We start from the raw sequence: 17,912 nt of genomic DNA, 5'->3' as shown, positions 1-17,912 counted from the left end.
ATACCCCTAGAGAATAGTCTCTGTAAGGGGTAGACAACAGTGGGTGCCTACACCCATGATGCGGCTCTAGAGAGGGTGGTCCTGGGCCTGAAGGTAGGCCCACAGGATTCAAAAAGGTCACTGAACCAGTAGTTGCCACTGATACTGCTAAGGTGGTACCAGTGTTGGCGCATACCGAAGGGTGCAGTGTCAAAACCTGTACCGAGAACGGGAACAATGCCTGCTCCAACTTAGTGCTAGAATCCTCCCCTGAATCTTACAATCCTGACCATAGTGGTACCCTAGTCAGAAGCATTATAAAGTGGAGAGGGAACCTCCCCCAAGCTAACTACATCAACTAGAACTGAACTATTCTAAACTAAATGGATATCAGCATTTGCAATGCAAGAGGCTCCAGTCAGAGCAATCACTGGCAATAAGAAGGAACTGAGAGGATGGGGGTGGAGGGTGTCAGATATACCACGCCTCGAAGGCACCAGACAAGGGGGCTCCACAGCTGACACAACAGGTACTACTATGGGAAAAATTCTCAGATCGTGCATGTGGCATGCAAGCACACATATTGCAATGCACATGAGCAATCACTCGAAGAAGGGATGAGTCTCAATGTTTGCAGGCTACCATATTGCAAAGATAACTTTTGAAGTAGTCCTGTGGGTCCCATTTACACTGCAGTTTGTCTCTGCTTACTCTCCCCACCTCAAGGACTCTTTCCTTCTACTTCTGTACATCTCACACTCCAAAACAAAAACCAAATAAACAAACAAATAAATCAATCTGTGCTCCTGCAAGTACCACCTAGAGATTCTCAGCACTTATTCTACTTCTGCTAAACTGTGAAACAGAGGTAGTGGAAAGACAACCTTTTCTGACCCTCCAAAGGCATAATAATCCTGCTTTACAAGTTGTCCAGTGGAGCTGGTAGGTTATCATAGTGACCTGTCTGCTACAAATGCGAGGTCACAGCAGGCCCTACCAGTGGTGCTTGAAATATTAACAGTATTTCTGAATGTTTGGCATTAGCAGTCAGCAGTGCAGAAGGGAGCCAGCTTTTAAGTCAGCTCTTCACATGCACTAGCTTCTCACCCACCCCTGTGTTGTTGCCTCTATTAGAAGAAGTCACATAGGAGGAGAGAGAGGGGGCAGGCAGGCAGGCAGGCGGGCGGGAGCCAGTGCTCATGGGGAGCAGGCTTTAAAGCCTGCCATTTTCTCCCCCCTTATGGCACAGTTACTTGAATAAATGCATTTTAAACATCCTAACTTAGGTAACCAATTTTTTCTGAAAATGTCAATTAGAAATAAAGAAACTTAATTTAATAACAGCCTGTACTGTCCATACTTTTTTCCATTCCCACATTCATGACTTTCCCTCTACCCATTCCTGTACAGGGAGAGCATTATCCAGTCATTCCTATTTAGAAAAACGAGTCTTTAGAACAGGGGTGGGGAACTGTTTTGGGGTCAGGGGCTGCTGACCCACAGAAAAATCAGTTGGGAGCTGCACACAAGTGAGAAGCCCCTGACTGAGAAGGAAAAAGGCACTCCCCACATTCCCCTCGCACAGCAGAGCCTAGAGGGGCCCAGGCTATATTTTGTGTGTTCCAGCCCTATGGGTGGGTGGCAGGGGGCTGGAGCACCATCATGGGTTCCCCAATGTGGGGGGATCCCTGAGCCTCAGGGACTGGATCCAGGCTCTGCGGCTTGAGGCTCCTCACCCCTGATTTAGAACATGCCAGTAAGCTGCTAAATTAGTCAGGTTTTTCAGCCTTCAGCCAGTTAATCTCAGACTGCTTGATTTTAAGAAATGCTTCTCTCAAAGTGCAAGTAATCTAGATGCAGTCAGAGCAGCAGAACTGAACATATACAATTACGTGGATATTTCCATACAAAACTATGTGGCAATAAACATAACAGCAGGGCCATGAAAAAAAGTGTTCTATGTACTATGATAGCAAAGCAGAGTACTCTGGATTTTTTTAAGTATATTCCCTGATGGTGCCTATGTAGCCAAAATGACCTGAACAATTTTCCTTTTTAAAACTTTGGAATCTCTCTCTCAAGATGTTCAAGTTCTGAAATTAATTCATTGCAAACAGTGTGAAGCTGCCTTTTAAAACAATGTTTATGGCTGAACAGACAATACCTCTTCATCTATTGCAAACCTGCAATGAACAGTCAACTCAGACTGCTAGCAAAGATTAGATAGGAGCCTCATGCAGAGATCCCCAAGCTACTTTTCTCTTTTGTATCATTTCACCTCAAGACTGATGGCTGGATGCCTTCCAGGCGCCACTTGCACCTGGCTCCAGCCATGTTCATCTTATCCTTTTATCTCAGTTCTCTTTATCTCCCCTTATCTTGTTGTTTCTTTTAATTTTTGTTTTGCTCTTTCTGGTATTTTGGTTCCGCTCCCATACTGTCCTTCAGTCCCCTGAGGCCACAAGGAGCTAAGATGAGAAGCAAAGCTTGAGCTACCTAAGCCAGCTTCAGTAGACACTTAAACTGGTTCCCAAGAACATCTGCATTAGAAAGGCAGAAAGGCAGACATATGACTTATGAGAGGCAGCCCATTGCTTTACCTCAGCAGATGCATTTCCGCAATGGGAAGAAATAGGTTGCTCTGGAGCACTTCAGCCATCTACACCCCCAAATCAGTCTCCCTCCTGTGTAGTAATTTCTAGTAGCATTGAACCCTCCAGCTTCCAAAACTCTGACCTATTGCAGTTCTAATTTAGAATACTAATACAAATGAGAAGTTAGTTAAGGAACAACTTGGAAACATTTCCAAATTCCTACAGGGCATGCTACAATCCAAGCAAATCTATACACATTCAGAGTGGTCAGATCAAAGTCTATTGCAATTGAGAGAAACTGGAGTAACTAGTTTTCTCTGATAATTATGCTAGAATCCCATCTAGTCACTTTTGGTGCTAATAAAGCTACATAGCAAACTACTAAACTAACTGTAAAAGCTTGTTTTAGTTTAGGAAGATAATCCAAGCAAACCTGTGCTAAAGCATTATCAGAAACTTGGATTCCAAAGCAACTCTTAACAGGAAGATTCTTTAAATTCCTCCTTTGGACACTAACCTGACAAGATTTCATGTAGTAGTTGTGATTATAAACAATTTATATAAGAAACACATCTACATTTAAAAAGCAACTAGGACGTGCTCGTCAACCCCCTTTCTCTGGGGGGTAGTTGTGTGGCCGAGAGAGGAGGCAGGAGCAAGCTGGAGGCAGGATGTCTGGCCAGGAGGGAGGGTGCAGGAGCAGGCTGGGGTGTGGGGTCTTGGTGGAAGGAGTGAGAAAATAGGCTGGGGGTTCAGCGTCTTGGCAGCGCAATGAGTGAACAGGCTGGTGGTGCAAAGTCTCAGACAAGGATGTGTGTGATGGGGCTGAAGGGAGCTGCCACCCCACCAAGAGAAGAGGTCTCATGGCTCCCGGCCATAAGGTGGGATGTCTCACAGCTTCCCCCTCCTCACAAGGGGGCGGAGGAAGCCGCATGGCTCCGGCCTGCCAAAGTACGGGTGAGGAGGCATGGTGGCTGAGAGCAGAGGGAGGGGCTGTGGGACGCAGAGTGACAAGGTGACGTCACTCTGTTGTCTCACAGGAAAATGTTTTTTTAAATATATGACTAGTAATTAGAAGTTCTTAATTTGACACTCTTTAGTGGGGCCTAGTTTCCAGGAAGCCCCTCTAAAAAATCAGGCCTTTTTAAAGATAATGTTTATCAAGCTGACTTTCAGGCACAACACACAGAAGAACTTTTTTCTTCCAAGAGCTTTCTGCAAAAGCTGAACTTTCTGTTGTCACTTTGGCTTTGGAAGAGATAAGTGAAAACAAGATAGCAGAGAAAGAAAAAAAAGATTGCCATGGCTAATATGCTACTACGAACATGCACCATTCTCTGTGCACTTTTCCCAAAAGAAAAAAGCTCCCTCCTCCTACCTGAATGGGAGGAAAATTATGACAAAAGTTCAAGAAGCCATGCCTATAATATTATTTTAAAGAAGTGCACATTTTAACAAACACCATCTGTTTATACAAGATCCCATGTGGTATATTATACACACACACATATTGCATTTTTATCTGTAAAAGAAACGTGTTACCAGTCTAGCTCTTCCTACTAACACTGTAGGGATGTTTAATAAAACACTTTACTTCAAAGGAAGAAAAACACTTCTATTTTAGAACATGGAAGAGCGCCCAGGTTTTCAACAATAGTTATGAAAAGAATGTTCCATCTGTAAGGAAGTAAATGGTGAAATAATTTGTTTCTGCTGTCAGTATTAGTGCACAAGACGACAAACAAATATATTGCAAATGTTTTGGAAGAAAACGAAAAAACAAGCATAAGGCTCAGAATGTGTAAACCTCCCTGGTCATGTTTTGTCAAGCAAAGACTGCTATTAATTGGTGAATGTATAGGGACACTGTGAGAGTTTGATGTGGATCATTTATGCTGATTAGCCAAGGCGCATAAGTATATGTTGTACACAAATAAAAATGCAAGGTCATATTAAGGCACTTTACTGGAACAGAAAATTAGCTTTCTATAGCCACATAACTACACAGAAAAGCTAACAAAGGAAAACACATTTTCTTTAGATTTTACTTCTTTAGATTTTCTTGACTTGTTTTATGAAGCTATTTGATACGATAGCAGCTACGTTCCCTCATTAATAAAATTAAAGCAGAAAAGAAAAGTAACATCTGCCTTGAAAATACAAGACATCCCCTTGCCTTGCCCAGCAATCTATTATAAGGCTCAAGGGCTATCAGTGGCAATGTTATGAAATTTACTTACTACCATTCTCTCAAGATCATTTTTATGTCAGTAGGCTGGATATTTATATACATAATGAGATGTAGACCTTCCCTTCAATTTAGACCATATGGGAATTTAGCCACCAAATAAGAAAATCCATTAGCACTGGAGAGCTGTTTAAACTGCTGAGACATTGATGAGAGAGCTGACCCATATGAATCACAGGAACACGTCTAACTTTCTATTACTCTAGCTTATTTTCCACTGCTGTTCACTGCATATAAAATATTGATTAGCCATTTAAGTGTTCCAAATTCTTACAAGACCTACATTAGCAAAACAAGTTTATCAAATTAAGCAGTAGTGGTGTATAGCAAAGTAAATGTAGAAGGCCAGTGTCATAAGACACTACATATTATGGATAAACTAAAAGGCATATGCAAACCTTAGGTAAGATTGACATGTGTGTAAACATTTAAAATCTACATGCTTATTCCTATTCCTACAGTATTTTGTTTTAAGAAAGGTGTGCTATCACTATATTCACTACTTTCAAATTACTGAAAAGGAGAACTACAGGTGCCAGAGCTCAGTTAGACTAGATAAACATGATTGATTAAAGAGAGTGTTGTATTTCAGAGCCCAATCTAGGAGTGGGAGAATTGTGGAATTCCACTCCAGAAGAGACTAAGGTACAGGGTCTAAAAAGTGAGAAGGAAAACAGAATACAGAGGTGCAGCTTGCCCTGCAACCAGGACAAGCAAAATAAGTAAATTCCTGGTTATAAAAGGAATACAGCTTCCTTGAAAGAGGAATGAATGGTCTTGGATACAAAAATTTATAAGCAAATTAATTAGATAATGGACATTCAGTAAGATTTTTGCTTGCTGTACAAAAAAAAAAAAAAAAAATCAGAGAGGGACCTGTGTATATTTTAATACTCCAAATGTACTTCAGTGTATGGACAACACAAGTGTTGGGGTCACTGGGCATGATCCTAAGTAACTCGGAGGAGTGGAAGATCACAAGAATCGATGAAGCCCCCCCGCTCTAGGCCTAGGCATCCTAAAAGCACCCTCCCCTTTCCACCTCTTTCCTCCCCTTCAGGCATAACTTTTCTCTGGCTCGCTAATAGCTGGGAACGGCAAGACAGACCTTGAGGTTGCCTAGTTACTATCAGTGGTATAGAATAAGAATTCAGATGTGTCTCTGTAGAAGGGAGGAGGAGGAGAAGGCTGGCAGCATGTCCCAGCGTGGGAATCTTGCTACAGTTCACTATTTTCCTGCAAGTAAACAACCTGGGTATATAAAGAGCGAAAACTGCTTACATTGGTGTGCTTGATCTGAGATGTCTAGTCTCCTGGCACCTATTTGAGCATTCAAATAAACTTTTTTTGCTTCTCCACACCGGTGTGTTTATTGGAGCGCGCACACCGGGCAACGAACCCAGCTGTTGCCTCCCTCGGGCACTCTGTGCCGGCAACAGTTCTTGGCACCCCAGATGGGACTCGAGGCTGAAATTTAGCCTCGCCCGGACCCCTCCCGGTGGTCGATGGATTGCGGCAACGACCGACGCGCACCGGTGACTTTATCGGGGGCCTCGGTGAAGACACAGTCTGATCGACCCCGAGGGCACAACGGTGCAACGCGCTCAAATAGTAGAGAAGCAGTTGTGGGCAACGGTGCGGAACCGGTCCCGTGGATAAGGTAGGAACAGTCCAGTGGGGTGGACTTTCACCTGTTAAGACCTGGGGACGCCCAGTGTCTCCTGAGGTTATGGGGCAGGCGACAGGCAGGGCATGGTGTACACCTTTAGAATGCATTCTAGTGAACTGGAAAGTGTTTGGATCAGATCCCATGACTAAAAGTAAACTGAAAAGGTTCTGTACAGTAGACTGGCCTCAATATCAGCTAGAGGACCAGGAAAGGTAGCCACCGGAAGGATCAATCAATCAATTATAACACGATCCTCCAATTACTCCTGTTTTGTCAGCGAACGAATAAATGGCATGAACATTTATATGCGCAGTTGTTTATGGCTTTAAGAAATAGAATAGATATTTTGCAACAGTGTAATTTAACTCCATCGGGTACAGTAGTAACTGATGTGAGCCCCGAGCGCTCCTACAGCTGTAATGGCAGATTCAGTGTCCCCTTCGGCTTCAGCACCCCCACTATATAAGGAACAGGTGCCTCAGGTCCCAGAGGTTGCCCCCTCTGTGGGATTCTACCCACTGATTACCGAGACTGTGGTAGCCCGCCAAGGAGCCGAGGGGCGCCAGGCCACTACTATGCATGTTTACACCCATGTGCCTTTTAACCCAGTGGACCTAGCAGCCTTTAAAGTACAGGCTGGGGAATTCTCCACAAACCCAAGCCGGTTTATCTCAGTGTTCAAGGGGTGTCTGGCTAGCCACAAGCCTGACTGGGATGACTGTAATATCCTCATGAGGACCCTATTGTCTGAGGTGGAGCAGAATCAAGTTATAGCCAAAGCAAGAGAGAAGGCACAGCGGAGACATGAAAGGGATCCACAAAACCTCCCTGAGCCTTCAGACATGGTTCCCCTAGCAGATCTTAGGTGGAATCCTAATGACCCCTTGCAGTACACCCGTCTCACCTCCTACAAGGAGTTGCTTTTACATGGTCTCCGGCACTCGGCTGTCCGACATAACAACTGGGCAAAACCATATGAGTTAATACAAGAACCAAAGGAAAGTCCGGTTGCCTTTTTGCAGCGGATTCGGGACGCCATCCGGCAAAATACTAACGCAAATCCCAATGACCAGGCAACTGAGGCAATTATAAAGGGGATCTTTACCAGCCATGCAGCCCCTGATATTAAAAGGAAATTACAGAAAAAGGAGGACTTAATGGGCATGTCCATGGCACAGATTCTGGAAACTGCAAATAGGGCTTATTCCCTGAGAGAGGGAGAAAAGGAAAAGAAGCAAGTGAAAATGATGGTAGCTGCAGTACAGGCTGGTGCTAGGGGAATGTTACAGGAAAGAGGACAGGGCCGTGGACACGGGTGTCCTGGCCTGCAGGGAAGACGTCTGGGTCGCAACCAGTGTGCCTTGTGTCGAAAGGAGGGACACTGGAAAAATGAATGCCCCGAAAGAGAATGTGCCCCCATGATGGCAGCAGAGACTCATGAACAGGGATGTCAGGGGAAACTGATCATCCTGCCCCCGGAACCCTGAGTAAAAATGAGGGTGGGAAATTCGGAAATAGACTTTTTAGTGGACTCTGGGGCGGCACGAACCGCCGTAAACCAACCCTTTCAGCTGCCCGTGGCGGACTCCCTCACTGTGGTGGGTGCCACAGGAAAAGGAGCCCAGTGTCCAGTGTATGCCCCAGCAGAATGCGCTCTGGGGAACAGAACTGTAACTCACAAGCTGGTCTATCTCCCTGAGTGCCCAACGCCGCTGCTGGGACGGGACCTGCTTTGTCACTTAGGTGCCACCCTGCATTTCACCCAGGATGAAATAACCCTTACCTTACCCCCCCCGAGAATGCCTGGATAATGACTCTGGCAGCTGAGCCCTCTGCCGTGCAAGCCCCTGAGTGGAGCCAGTGGGAGGATCAGGTGTACCCCCTAGTATGGTCATCAGGGGTCCCGGGAAAGGCCACACACCAAACCCCTGTCAGCATTCAGCTCCTCCCAGGCAAAAGCCCGGTGCGGATCAAACAGTATCTGATTAAGAGGGAAGCCAGAGAAGGGTTGCAGGAGACTATAGACTGGTTCTTAAGCTGCGGTACACTTCAGGAATGTCAGTCAGCCTGGAACACCCCCATCTTGTCTGTCCGGAAGCCGGATGGCACATATCGACTAGTCCAGGACTTAAGGGCGGTTAATGAACGGGTTAAGACACTGCACCCCCTTGTCCCAAACCCGTACACACTGTTGGCCTCCATAGGAGGACAGTATACCCACTTTTCGGTTCTCGATTTGAAAGATGTTTCTTCACGTTTCCGGTTGATGCTCCATCTCAGGAGATTTTCGCTTTCGAGTGGGAAGACACAAAAAGGGTTAAGAAACAGCTTTGCTGGACAGTGTTGGCCCAGGGATTTAAAAATTCCCCCACCCTTTTTGGCCAGGCCCTGGCCAGAGACTTGGCCGAGTGGGACAATGTGGACATGGTACTCCTTCTGAAATATGTAGATGACTTGTTAATTGCCACTGTGGGCCTAGCCCCCTGCCTTAAAGCCACCGTGAGCCTCCTGAACTTTATTGGACTCCGAGGATATCGGGTAGCGCGGAATAAGGTTCAAATCGCCCTTCCAGAAGTACGGTACCTGGGGTTCCACATACAGCAAGGGGAGCGCCAGCTTTCAAATGAAAGAAAAGAGGCCATCTGCCAAATTCCCACCCCATGCAGTCGCAAGCAGCTCAGGGCATTTCTGAGTATGGCAGGCTTTTGTAGAATATGGATCCCAGAGTTTGGACTGTGGGCTAAGCCATTGTATGAATGTGTTAAGGGAACAGATCAGGACCCTTTTCACTGGTCCACAGAAGCCGACTAAGCATTTAAAACTTTAAAAAGAAAACTGATGGAAGCCCCAACCCTGGGTCTGCCAGACCTCTCCAGGCCATTTCAACTGTATGTACATGAACGAAAAGGGGTGGCCTTGGGAGTGCTTACTCAGTTATTAGGCACCTGGAGACGTCCTGTGGCCTACTTTTCCAAACAACTCGATCAAGTAGCCACGGGCTGGCCGGCATGTTTACGGGCGGTTGCAGCAACAGCCTTAGTACTTGAAGAAGCTGAGAAGCTGACGTTGGGGGGGTCATGCAAGTGTATACTCCCCATATGGTCCAAGCCCTGCTGAACGCTAAGGGTGGTCTTTGGCTCACCCAGGCTCGGGTAGCTCGGTATCAGGCTAAGCTTTTAGAGAACCCCGAAGTGACCTTGCTAACCTGTCCCTCCCTTAACCCGGCCACTCTTTTACCAGAGACTGAGCAGCAAGAACACGACTGCTTGGAGATAACAGATGCCCAATACTCCAGCCGTCCAGACTTAAAGGATCAACTGCTCCCTAATGTGGATTGCGAATGGTACACTGATGGTAGTAGTGTTGTGGTAGACGGGCAAAGGAGGGCGGGCTACGCTGTTGTGACCCTCCACGATACCGTGGAAGCCGAGGGTTTGCCTGCTGGGACAGCTTGCTGAACTGGTAGTCCTGACCTGTGCGCTCGAACTGTCAGAGGGAAAACGGGTCAACATCTTTACCGACTCCAGATATGCTTTTGGAGTACTACATGCTCATGCTGGTCTGTAGAAACAGAGGGGCATGCTGACAGTCCAAGGCTACCCAGTCAAGCATGGGGCCCACATTCTTCGGCTCCTAGAAGCAGTGCAACTCCCCTTGGCAGTGGTGGTGGTACACTGCAAGGCTCATCAGAGGGACGACCAAGACGTGGCAAAGGGAAATGCCCGGGCAGACAGGGAAGCCAAGAGTGCTGCCACCCTGCAACCACTGGAAGCAGAGAACGCCTAAATGCAGGCCCTCATCCCATCCGTGGGGGAGCTCCCAACCCGTCAGTACTCACCTGAAGAAAGAAACCTGGCCACCAAGCTCAGGCTCCGGGAAAAGGAGGGATGGCTCCACTCCACAGAAGGAAAGATCCTTCTATCGAAGGACCTAATCCGACCAGTGCTGCAGAGACTACATCAAACCACTCACGCCGGCAAAGAGGCTCTAACCCAGCTTATGAATAAATACTTCTTAACCTCTGGACTTCGGCCCCTAGCATCTCAGATACAGGCCAACTGTCTGGTCTGTCAAAAGAACAACCCTCGACCAGGATTTTCAGTACCACCAGCTACTCTGGAACCCACCCCAGGCCCGGGATTGGTTTGGCAGATAGATTTCACTGAGCTCCCATGGACTCAAGGGTTCAAATACCTCCTCGTCCTGGTGGATCGATTTAGCGGATGGCCTGAAGCCTTCCCATGCCGTAACTGTACAGCCAAGACTGTGGCTCTCAAGTTCGTCAAGGAACTCATCCCCCGCTTCGGGCTGCCCCAGTGGATGGAATCTGACAACAGAACCCACTTTACATCCAAGGTTGTCCACCACATAGCAGCAGCCCTACAAATCCCTTGGACACTCCACACGCCATGGCGACCGCAGGTTAGTGGAGTGGTGGAACGCACAAATCAGACCCTTAAGTATCACCTCTCGAAAATCTGTCAAGAAGCCTCCCTACAGTGGCCTGATGCTTTGCCCATTGTTTTGCTCCACATCCGCACTCTCCCAAAGGGTAGATTAGGGCTTAGACCCTTCGAAATTATGTTTGGAAAGACATGGCCTATGAATGGGACACCGGCTCTGGCAAGGGAGTGGGAACTGGGATGCGGCTTTTTATCTCAGTATATGTGCTCTCTGTCTGTTGCTCTCTCTTCTCTTCACAGGTACACCAAAGACTCACAGCCTCTTCCGCTGGATGCCCCGTCCACTGCTTGCAGCCGGGAGACTCCATGCTTGTTTGTACCTGGAAAGACGAGCCTCTCTGGGAGAAGTGGAAGGGACCCCACACCGTCCTGCTGGTTTCCCACACAGCAGCAAAGGTTGAGGGACACAAAAACTGGATTCATCACTCGCGTCTGAAAGTAGTGCCCACATCGCCGCCAGCAGAACAGTGGACCGACCAGCCCACCAGAGCATCATCCACTGATGCTCTAGGACTTAAGTAGTTGTTTAAAAAGCACTGAGGGGTTAGGGGTTCTGTTGGGAACATAGCTGCCCTGTCCAGTAGACTCACCATGGGTTTTAATGCAGAGTTTGCCCTACTAATACTTTTAGCCACAGGTGCCAGTCCAGTTCCTTAGCACTTAATCAGCTTTTGACCTCAGAATATGAGAAAACTCAGACCAAAGTTTGTTGAGAATTCTCAAAGGAGGGAGCTGTTGGGGTCACTGGGCATGATCCTAGGTAACTCGGAGGAGTGGAAGATCACAAGAATCGATGAAGCCCCCCTGCTCTAGGCCCAAGCACCCTAAAAGCACCCCCCCCCTTCCGCCCCTTTCTCCCCCCCCAGTCATAACTTTTCTCTGGCTCGCTAATAGCTGGGAACGGCAAGACAGACCTTGAGGTTGCCTAGTTACTATCAGTGGTATAGAAGAAGAATTCAGATGTGTCTCTGTAGAAGAGAGGAGGAGGATAAGGCTGGCAGCATGTCCCAGCGTGGGAATCTTGCTACAGTTCACTATTTTCCTGCAAGTAAACAACCTGGGTATATAAAGAGGGAAAACTGCTTATGTTAGTGTGCTTGATCTGAGATGTCTAGTCTTCTGGCACCTATTTGAGCATTCAAATAAACTTTTTTTGCTTCTCCACACCGGTGTGTTTATTGGAGCGTGCACCGGGCAACGAACCCAGCTGTTGCCTCCCTCAGGCACTCTGTGCCGGCAACACAAGCATTTGCTTTTGTATGAGTGAATAATCTTATAAGGGTATAAGAATTTAGGATAGGTCAATTAGATTAAAAGAGTGCTAACAATGTTAAAATGATGGAATCTTAGTTTACTCTTTAAGCATGAAATACCTATTTATATAAAAAAAGTCTATTCTATTCATTGAGAAGGTCTTAACAACCCTCATCTTTCTTCAGCACATGCATGATGAAAATTAAGCGGAACTGAGACTGGTTCCTTCCATTTAGTTATGTCACTGTTCATCTGATAGTTTGTTTTTCATTTTGTGTATGTGTCTCACTGCTTTACTCCTCTGTAGAAGTGTCCAGCACTCGTGTGATAATTAGTATTCATCTGTTGCTGCAGAACTCCTTATCCTAGTAAGACTCTTAAGTAGTGGGAGAAAAAGCAGGACTCCAAAACCAGACAAGTTATTGGAACAGAGAGACTTTAGACAGGATTCTCTTTTGAGTCCTGAAAACTTATATACTTGTAAATGCACTAGCAGAAAAATAGCTATCAATTAAAAAAGTAGAAAAAACTGAAAACATTCTCTTAACATTTAAACGTATTGTACAAGTTAGACCTCTCTGGTCTGGTCCAAAATTGAAGTAACAGAACATTAAAATAGCCTGATCCCCACAGTACCGCACTCCACATGCTGTTGTCTGCTCTTCTCCTGTTTAATATTTTAATTTTAAGTTCTGTTAAGAATAAGCCTCCCACATGGCATTCTTGCCTATATGAGAGTGTGCAATATCTTTCCCCCACAAAATAGTCTTCTATGGCTACTCTGGGCTGGGATCAAAGCCGCTTGGATCCTGGTCTCTTCTCTACTAAGCACTATGCTGTTTTCAGCCCTCCTTACTGACCAAGGTCTCGTATCCAGGATTTGAGTACTCCTTGGCACAAGAGAATCAAATTGTATGTCAAGTACCCTTAAATCTCATAGCAACAAACCCTAAACTATACCCATTAAATAATTTGTATAACATGCCTCTTGAAACTGCAGAAAGTTTGGCAGTTACACCAGCAGCATGAGAATGGAACAGAGAAACATACTTCACCAATCTTGAAAAAAGAGCCATCAACTAGTGCAGGACTATGGAGCATGTGAATTTTGGCAGCAGGCAACAAATCCTTTACTGTAATCAGCTAAAAAGCAACAACTTCAGCAATCTGGTTTTCGTTCACTGGCACACTGGGTTAGTCTATCGCACTCCAATTATAGCACTGATCCTGCAATTAGATTCATGCATGTAGCACCATATGCCTTTGTCAAGTCCAATGAAGTATGGCAAGACAAGATCAGGACATGAGAAATTTTTATTCACTGGGAGAGAACAGTTAACTGACACAATTTCATTTTTAAAAACACTGTTAAGTTAAATGATATTTTTAGAAATAGGTTCATCTTCCCTGTATCAAATATATAATCTAGATAACAAAAAAGTTAAACTAATTTACATTTCAACACTTATAACGTTAGCTTTTTGCACATAGTACTAGTCAGTTTCACTTTTTAGAGTCTCATACGCTAGCACATTTCCAGCACTCAAGTAGTCCCCTGCTGGCCCCGTGCTCCCCATAGCATTTAAAAGTGGCAGTGCCACATGCAGCCCGGGATCTGGCCCCAGGTGCCACACAGCACTGCTGCTTTTGAAGTGTGCGCACACACATACACACACACACACACACGTACGTCTATCCCTTGCCGCCTCTTTCTGATAGAGGCAGCAAGGTGGTTGGGGGGGAGGGGAAGGGACTAATCGACTAGTCTGTGGACTATCCATTTGCTTATCGGACAGCTGACTAGTCGTTCACATCCCTATTCTAGAAGTTAATCATATTCAAACAAAGCTTAATGTTTTTCTAGTTGTAAGACCTTCGGAAACACTCAACTTGCACCAAAGCAGAAACAAAACAAAACTGATATTAAAGTCAGCTTTATCTAATTAGATTTTTCTGATCATGTATCAGCAGCACCACCTTGTGTTAAATAGGGATGTCCCTGTGTAGATGACTACACGATTAACCAATAAGCCTGGGCTTATTGGCTTATGATGTAACTCAAGGACTATGTTAAGATCATGCTTGGTAAACAATAACAGTGTAGAACTGGAAATCAATTAATCAAAACTAGAATGTCACAAATTAGACTTAGTTGATTCACAAAATAATGAGATAGGCTGTTCTGCCTATCACTCCCTTCTGAGTTTCTCAAAGTGTCTTTTTTCTAAGAGGAAGATTAGAGAGGATAAGATAGCTAATCACTGACTGAAAAAAGAAAAAAAGAAGATATGAGCTTCACCAACATGTTTGCCCTGCCCCTGCTTTCCTCTCTCCCCCCGCCCCCTGTCCTACCTTCCTAAATCTGATTCGGCCTAATCCTGAAGGATGTCCTGCCCAAAAAAAGTCGGAGAGGAACCAGCTAACAGTGCCATCTACACTGGTGGTATGAGTTTGCCAGCTGTCAAAGTAGGTGATAAGACTATGTACTATGCCTGTGTTTCTCTAACAATGAGTTCACGAGTGAAAGTCAGTATCAGAGACAGAAGCTACTTCTTTTAGTATTTGCTTTTCTTTTCTCTTTCCTTTTGTGTGTTTCTCTCTTGTTTTGTCTTCTAACGGGAGCCAATACCAAGAAGAGCGGCAACAGTTTCAACCCAACTCAAAAAATGGGTTATTACTATTTTTTATATAATCTACAATACAGATGTTAACCAATGGGGGAGGGAATCTGGCTGCAGAGCTGCCTCTCCCTGTCACAGGCAGGGTCTGCTCTAGCATTCAGGTCAGAGAAGCTCTTGCCTGCAAGGTGCTCTGACTTCATCTTGAAGCCACAGATGAAATTTAGTCTTAGTAAATGCAAAAAATTCCAGCCATACAAACAAAGTGATGGGATCTAAAACTTTCTGGTACCATTCCAGAAAGATCTTGGAGCCACTGTGTATAATGCTGTGGAAACATCTGCTCAATGTGCATGGATTGTCCAAAAACTACCAGGATTTTAGGAACCATTAGGAAAGGGACAAAGCGCTTCCGAATGAGAGACAGACTGTTCATCTCAGAACAGGGAGGATGAAGGGGATTATAATTAGTGATATAGAAAACTGTTAATAATGTACCAACCATGTAACCATTAAAAATCTTAGCAGTTACAGAGTTACACGCTGCGGGCTCTGCAGCATAAAGCTCACTGCAGAGCCCACAGTGCAGCCAGCTCCCCAGAAGTGGGTCCAACAGCGAGGAGCTGGTGTGGCAGAGAGCCCGTTTATGCTGGTCCCGCTTCCGTGAAGCCGGCTGTCAACCCATGCTGCGGACTCGGATACAGTGTGTAGTAACAGCTAACTCCCTGGACATAGGGCCAGCAACCGGGATCCAATGCACAACATACGTTAGGAGCGGACTTAAAAGGTGGCTCTTGACCCATACCAGCTCTTGACTACCAGCCCCACTCCCAGGGATCTGGCTGTGCAGTGGGCTCTGCAGAATAAACTTCATACTACAGAGTCTGCAGCGCGGGACAGCAGCTGGTTTCCTGGGAGCATGGCCAGGAGCTAGCATGTTTGGTAACGGAAACTGATAAGTTGATGCTTATTGGTTAACCATTTAAACAGTTACATCCCTAGTTATGACAGAAGCCTATACAAGCATGAATGACGTGAAGAAGGTACATAAGGAAGTATTATTTACTCCTTAACACAAAGAACCAGGGTTTTCCTAAGAAATTAATAGGGCTAAAAACAAAGAATACTACATCACATAATTCAGTCATTCATGGAACTCCTTACCCAGAGATGCTTTGAAGGCCAAAAGTATAACTGGGGTAAAAAAAGTTAAGGGAAGATAGGTCCATCAATGGGTATAAGTCAAGATGCTCAGGGATGCAGCTCCATGCTTTGGGTGTCCCTAAACCTCTGACTACCAAAAACCTGACACGAGACAACAAGGGATGGATCACTCAATAAAATTGTCCTATTCTGTTCATTCCCTCTTAAACATCTGGCTGTAGCCCCTGTGGGAAGACAGGACCCTGAACTAGATGGACCACTGCTCTGACCAAATACTGACATTACAGTCTTATTTAACACTAAGTTATGGCTGAGGGTGAAAAATTATTGTTCTAATCTGAATATTTACAACATTTAGCCAATTACAATTTAGGAGTTAAACATTTGCTTTTGATACTTACACTAACATAGGCTTCCCAGATATCCTAGGATGCCTTAAAACTTCAGTCATGGTCTCTCTCGTCTCTTCCATTCTCTCTGTGTCACTCGAATCCACAACAAATATTATCCCATATGCCTCAGCATAGTAATTCTTCCAGATGCCTCGTATTCGTTTTCCACCTCCTAGGTCAAAGATAGTAACTTCAAATCTTCCCTGTTTCAGGTCAATTTTAGAAAATCCAACTGTTGGAGCTACATCTTCAGGAGACTCTATCAAATCACAAAGAAGAAAATACGTTATAGCTAAAAGAACTTTTCACCCAATTTCATTTATTTTATGATTTATGTGTCAAAAATTCAATTCTAACCCCGTACAACTAAAATGGCCAATACACTGCTAATTACATTTTAGATTATGCTTCCCAACTCCCCATGAAAACATGAAAACAAGTTTGTACGCTTAATTCCAGATTAACACATGCTTCTATGTGAAAATTTCCTTGTTTTTTTTTAAAAATACAAGGGTTGCTGAGACAAAACCAAAAAATGTACCGGGTGTCTTTCTAATTCTGTAAAAGTGTGTGGAAAAAATAGCAGTTTGAGATGTGAATTACCCCATTTGTCTCAAGATTTGCAGACATTGCAGTAGTGGAATTTGGTATTTTCATTGATTTTGCCATTTTGCTGCAGTCACATGCACAGCATTTTGCTGACTGCCCTGTAGGGACCAGCCTGCAGCTGCTTCTCACTCTCTAGCTCCTCTCTGAGGGAGCTCATTAGAGTGCTATGCACTGTTCCATGGAAGCCAGGGGAGTCCAGCTTACAGCCAGAGACCATGGTGAGTCAGGAGCAACAGCCTGAAGAACTCACAAGCCTCAGCTGCTGCAGAAACTAGAAGGATGAACCGCGGTAATGGATATAAGCAGGGCTTGACAAGCAGCGGCGAGTCCTGCTCGCCAGCCATGCGGTTTGGCATGCTGCGCATGCGCAGATCGTGCTGCAGTGCCATGCCGGGCTAAAATCTACTTGCCACGGGCCAGTAGATTGCTCTAATTGTCGAGCACCTTCCTTCGGACACACCAGAGGATGGTAATTCTGAGCCAGACCACTCAGACAACATCACGACCTTAGCAGCACAGCCAGGATTCATAGAAAGTATAGTTAAAAAATTCCATATTCAGAAACAACAGGCAAATGTTATGCAGAGTATTTTCAACTACGAGATATAATGATGTGTGTTTTCACAGCATGACCAGTGAGAACGAAGGACATTTTCATGGTTGCAGAATGTATTAATGTTGATGCAGAATTTGAGGGGGCTGCTGCTACAGAATTTGGTCCCATTGTCTGTGAAATACAGAGGCCCCAAATTATAATGGACAACCTTTTCTGTGAAACTTTCCTGGCTAGTGATGCCCCAGGACAAGCCTTTGGCTGCTATGCTGATCGGTCCAGGTATTGAGAGTTGAAATACATTAAGGTGTGTTTATTTGGACTACATGTGCATGACAATGCCCTCAAAACCTCTCAAGGTCTCTTCCA

At 45.2% G+C, this 17,912-nt stretch overlaps 1 protein-coding gene across 8 annotated transcripts in view; it reads right to left on the bottom strand.

The window, feature by feature from the left end:
- The window catches only part of ARL13B (ARF like GTPase 13B), a 101,936-nt gene that overhangs the window by 71,762 nt on the left and 12,262 nt on the right, over positions 1-17,912 (bottom strand). For 6 of the 8 annotated variants that reach the window (XM_075908846.1, XM_075908860.1, XM_075908853.1 and 3 more), the window contains one exon: positions 16,391-16,640. The exons of the other annotated variants lie outside the window; for them this stretch is intronic. In XM_075908846.1, coding sequence (XP_075764961.1) covers positions 16,391-16,640 — 250 coding nt within the window. The remainder of the gene's footprint in view (positions 1-16,390; positions 16,641-17,912) is intronic. 8 annotated transcript variants of the gene reach the window in all.

The sequence above is a fragment of the Pelodiscus sinensis genome, chromosome 1 (genome assembly GCF_049634645.1).
Source record: "Pelodiscus sinensis isolate JC-2024 chromosome 1, ASM4963464v1, whole genome shotgun sequence".
NCBI classification, from domain to species: domain Eukaryota; kingdom Metazoa; phylum Chordata; order Testudines; family Trionychidae; genus Pelodiscus; species Pelodiscus sinensis.
This window is presented reverse-complemented; position numbering and strand designations above follow the sequence as displayed.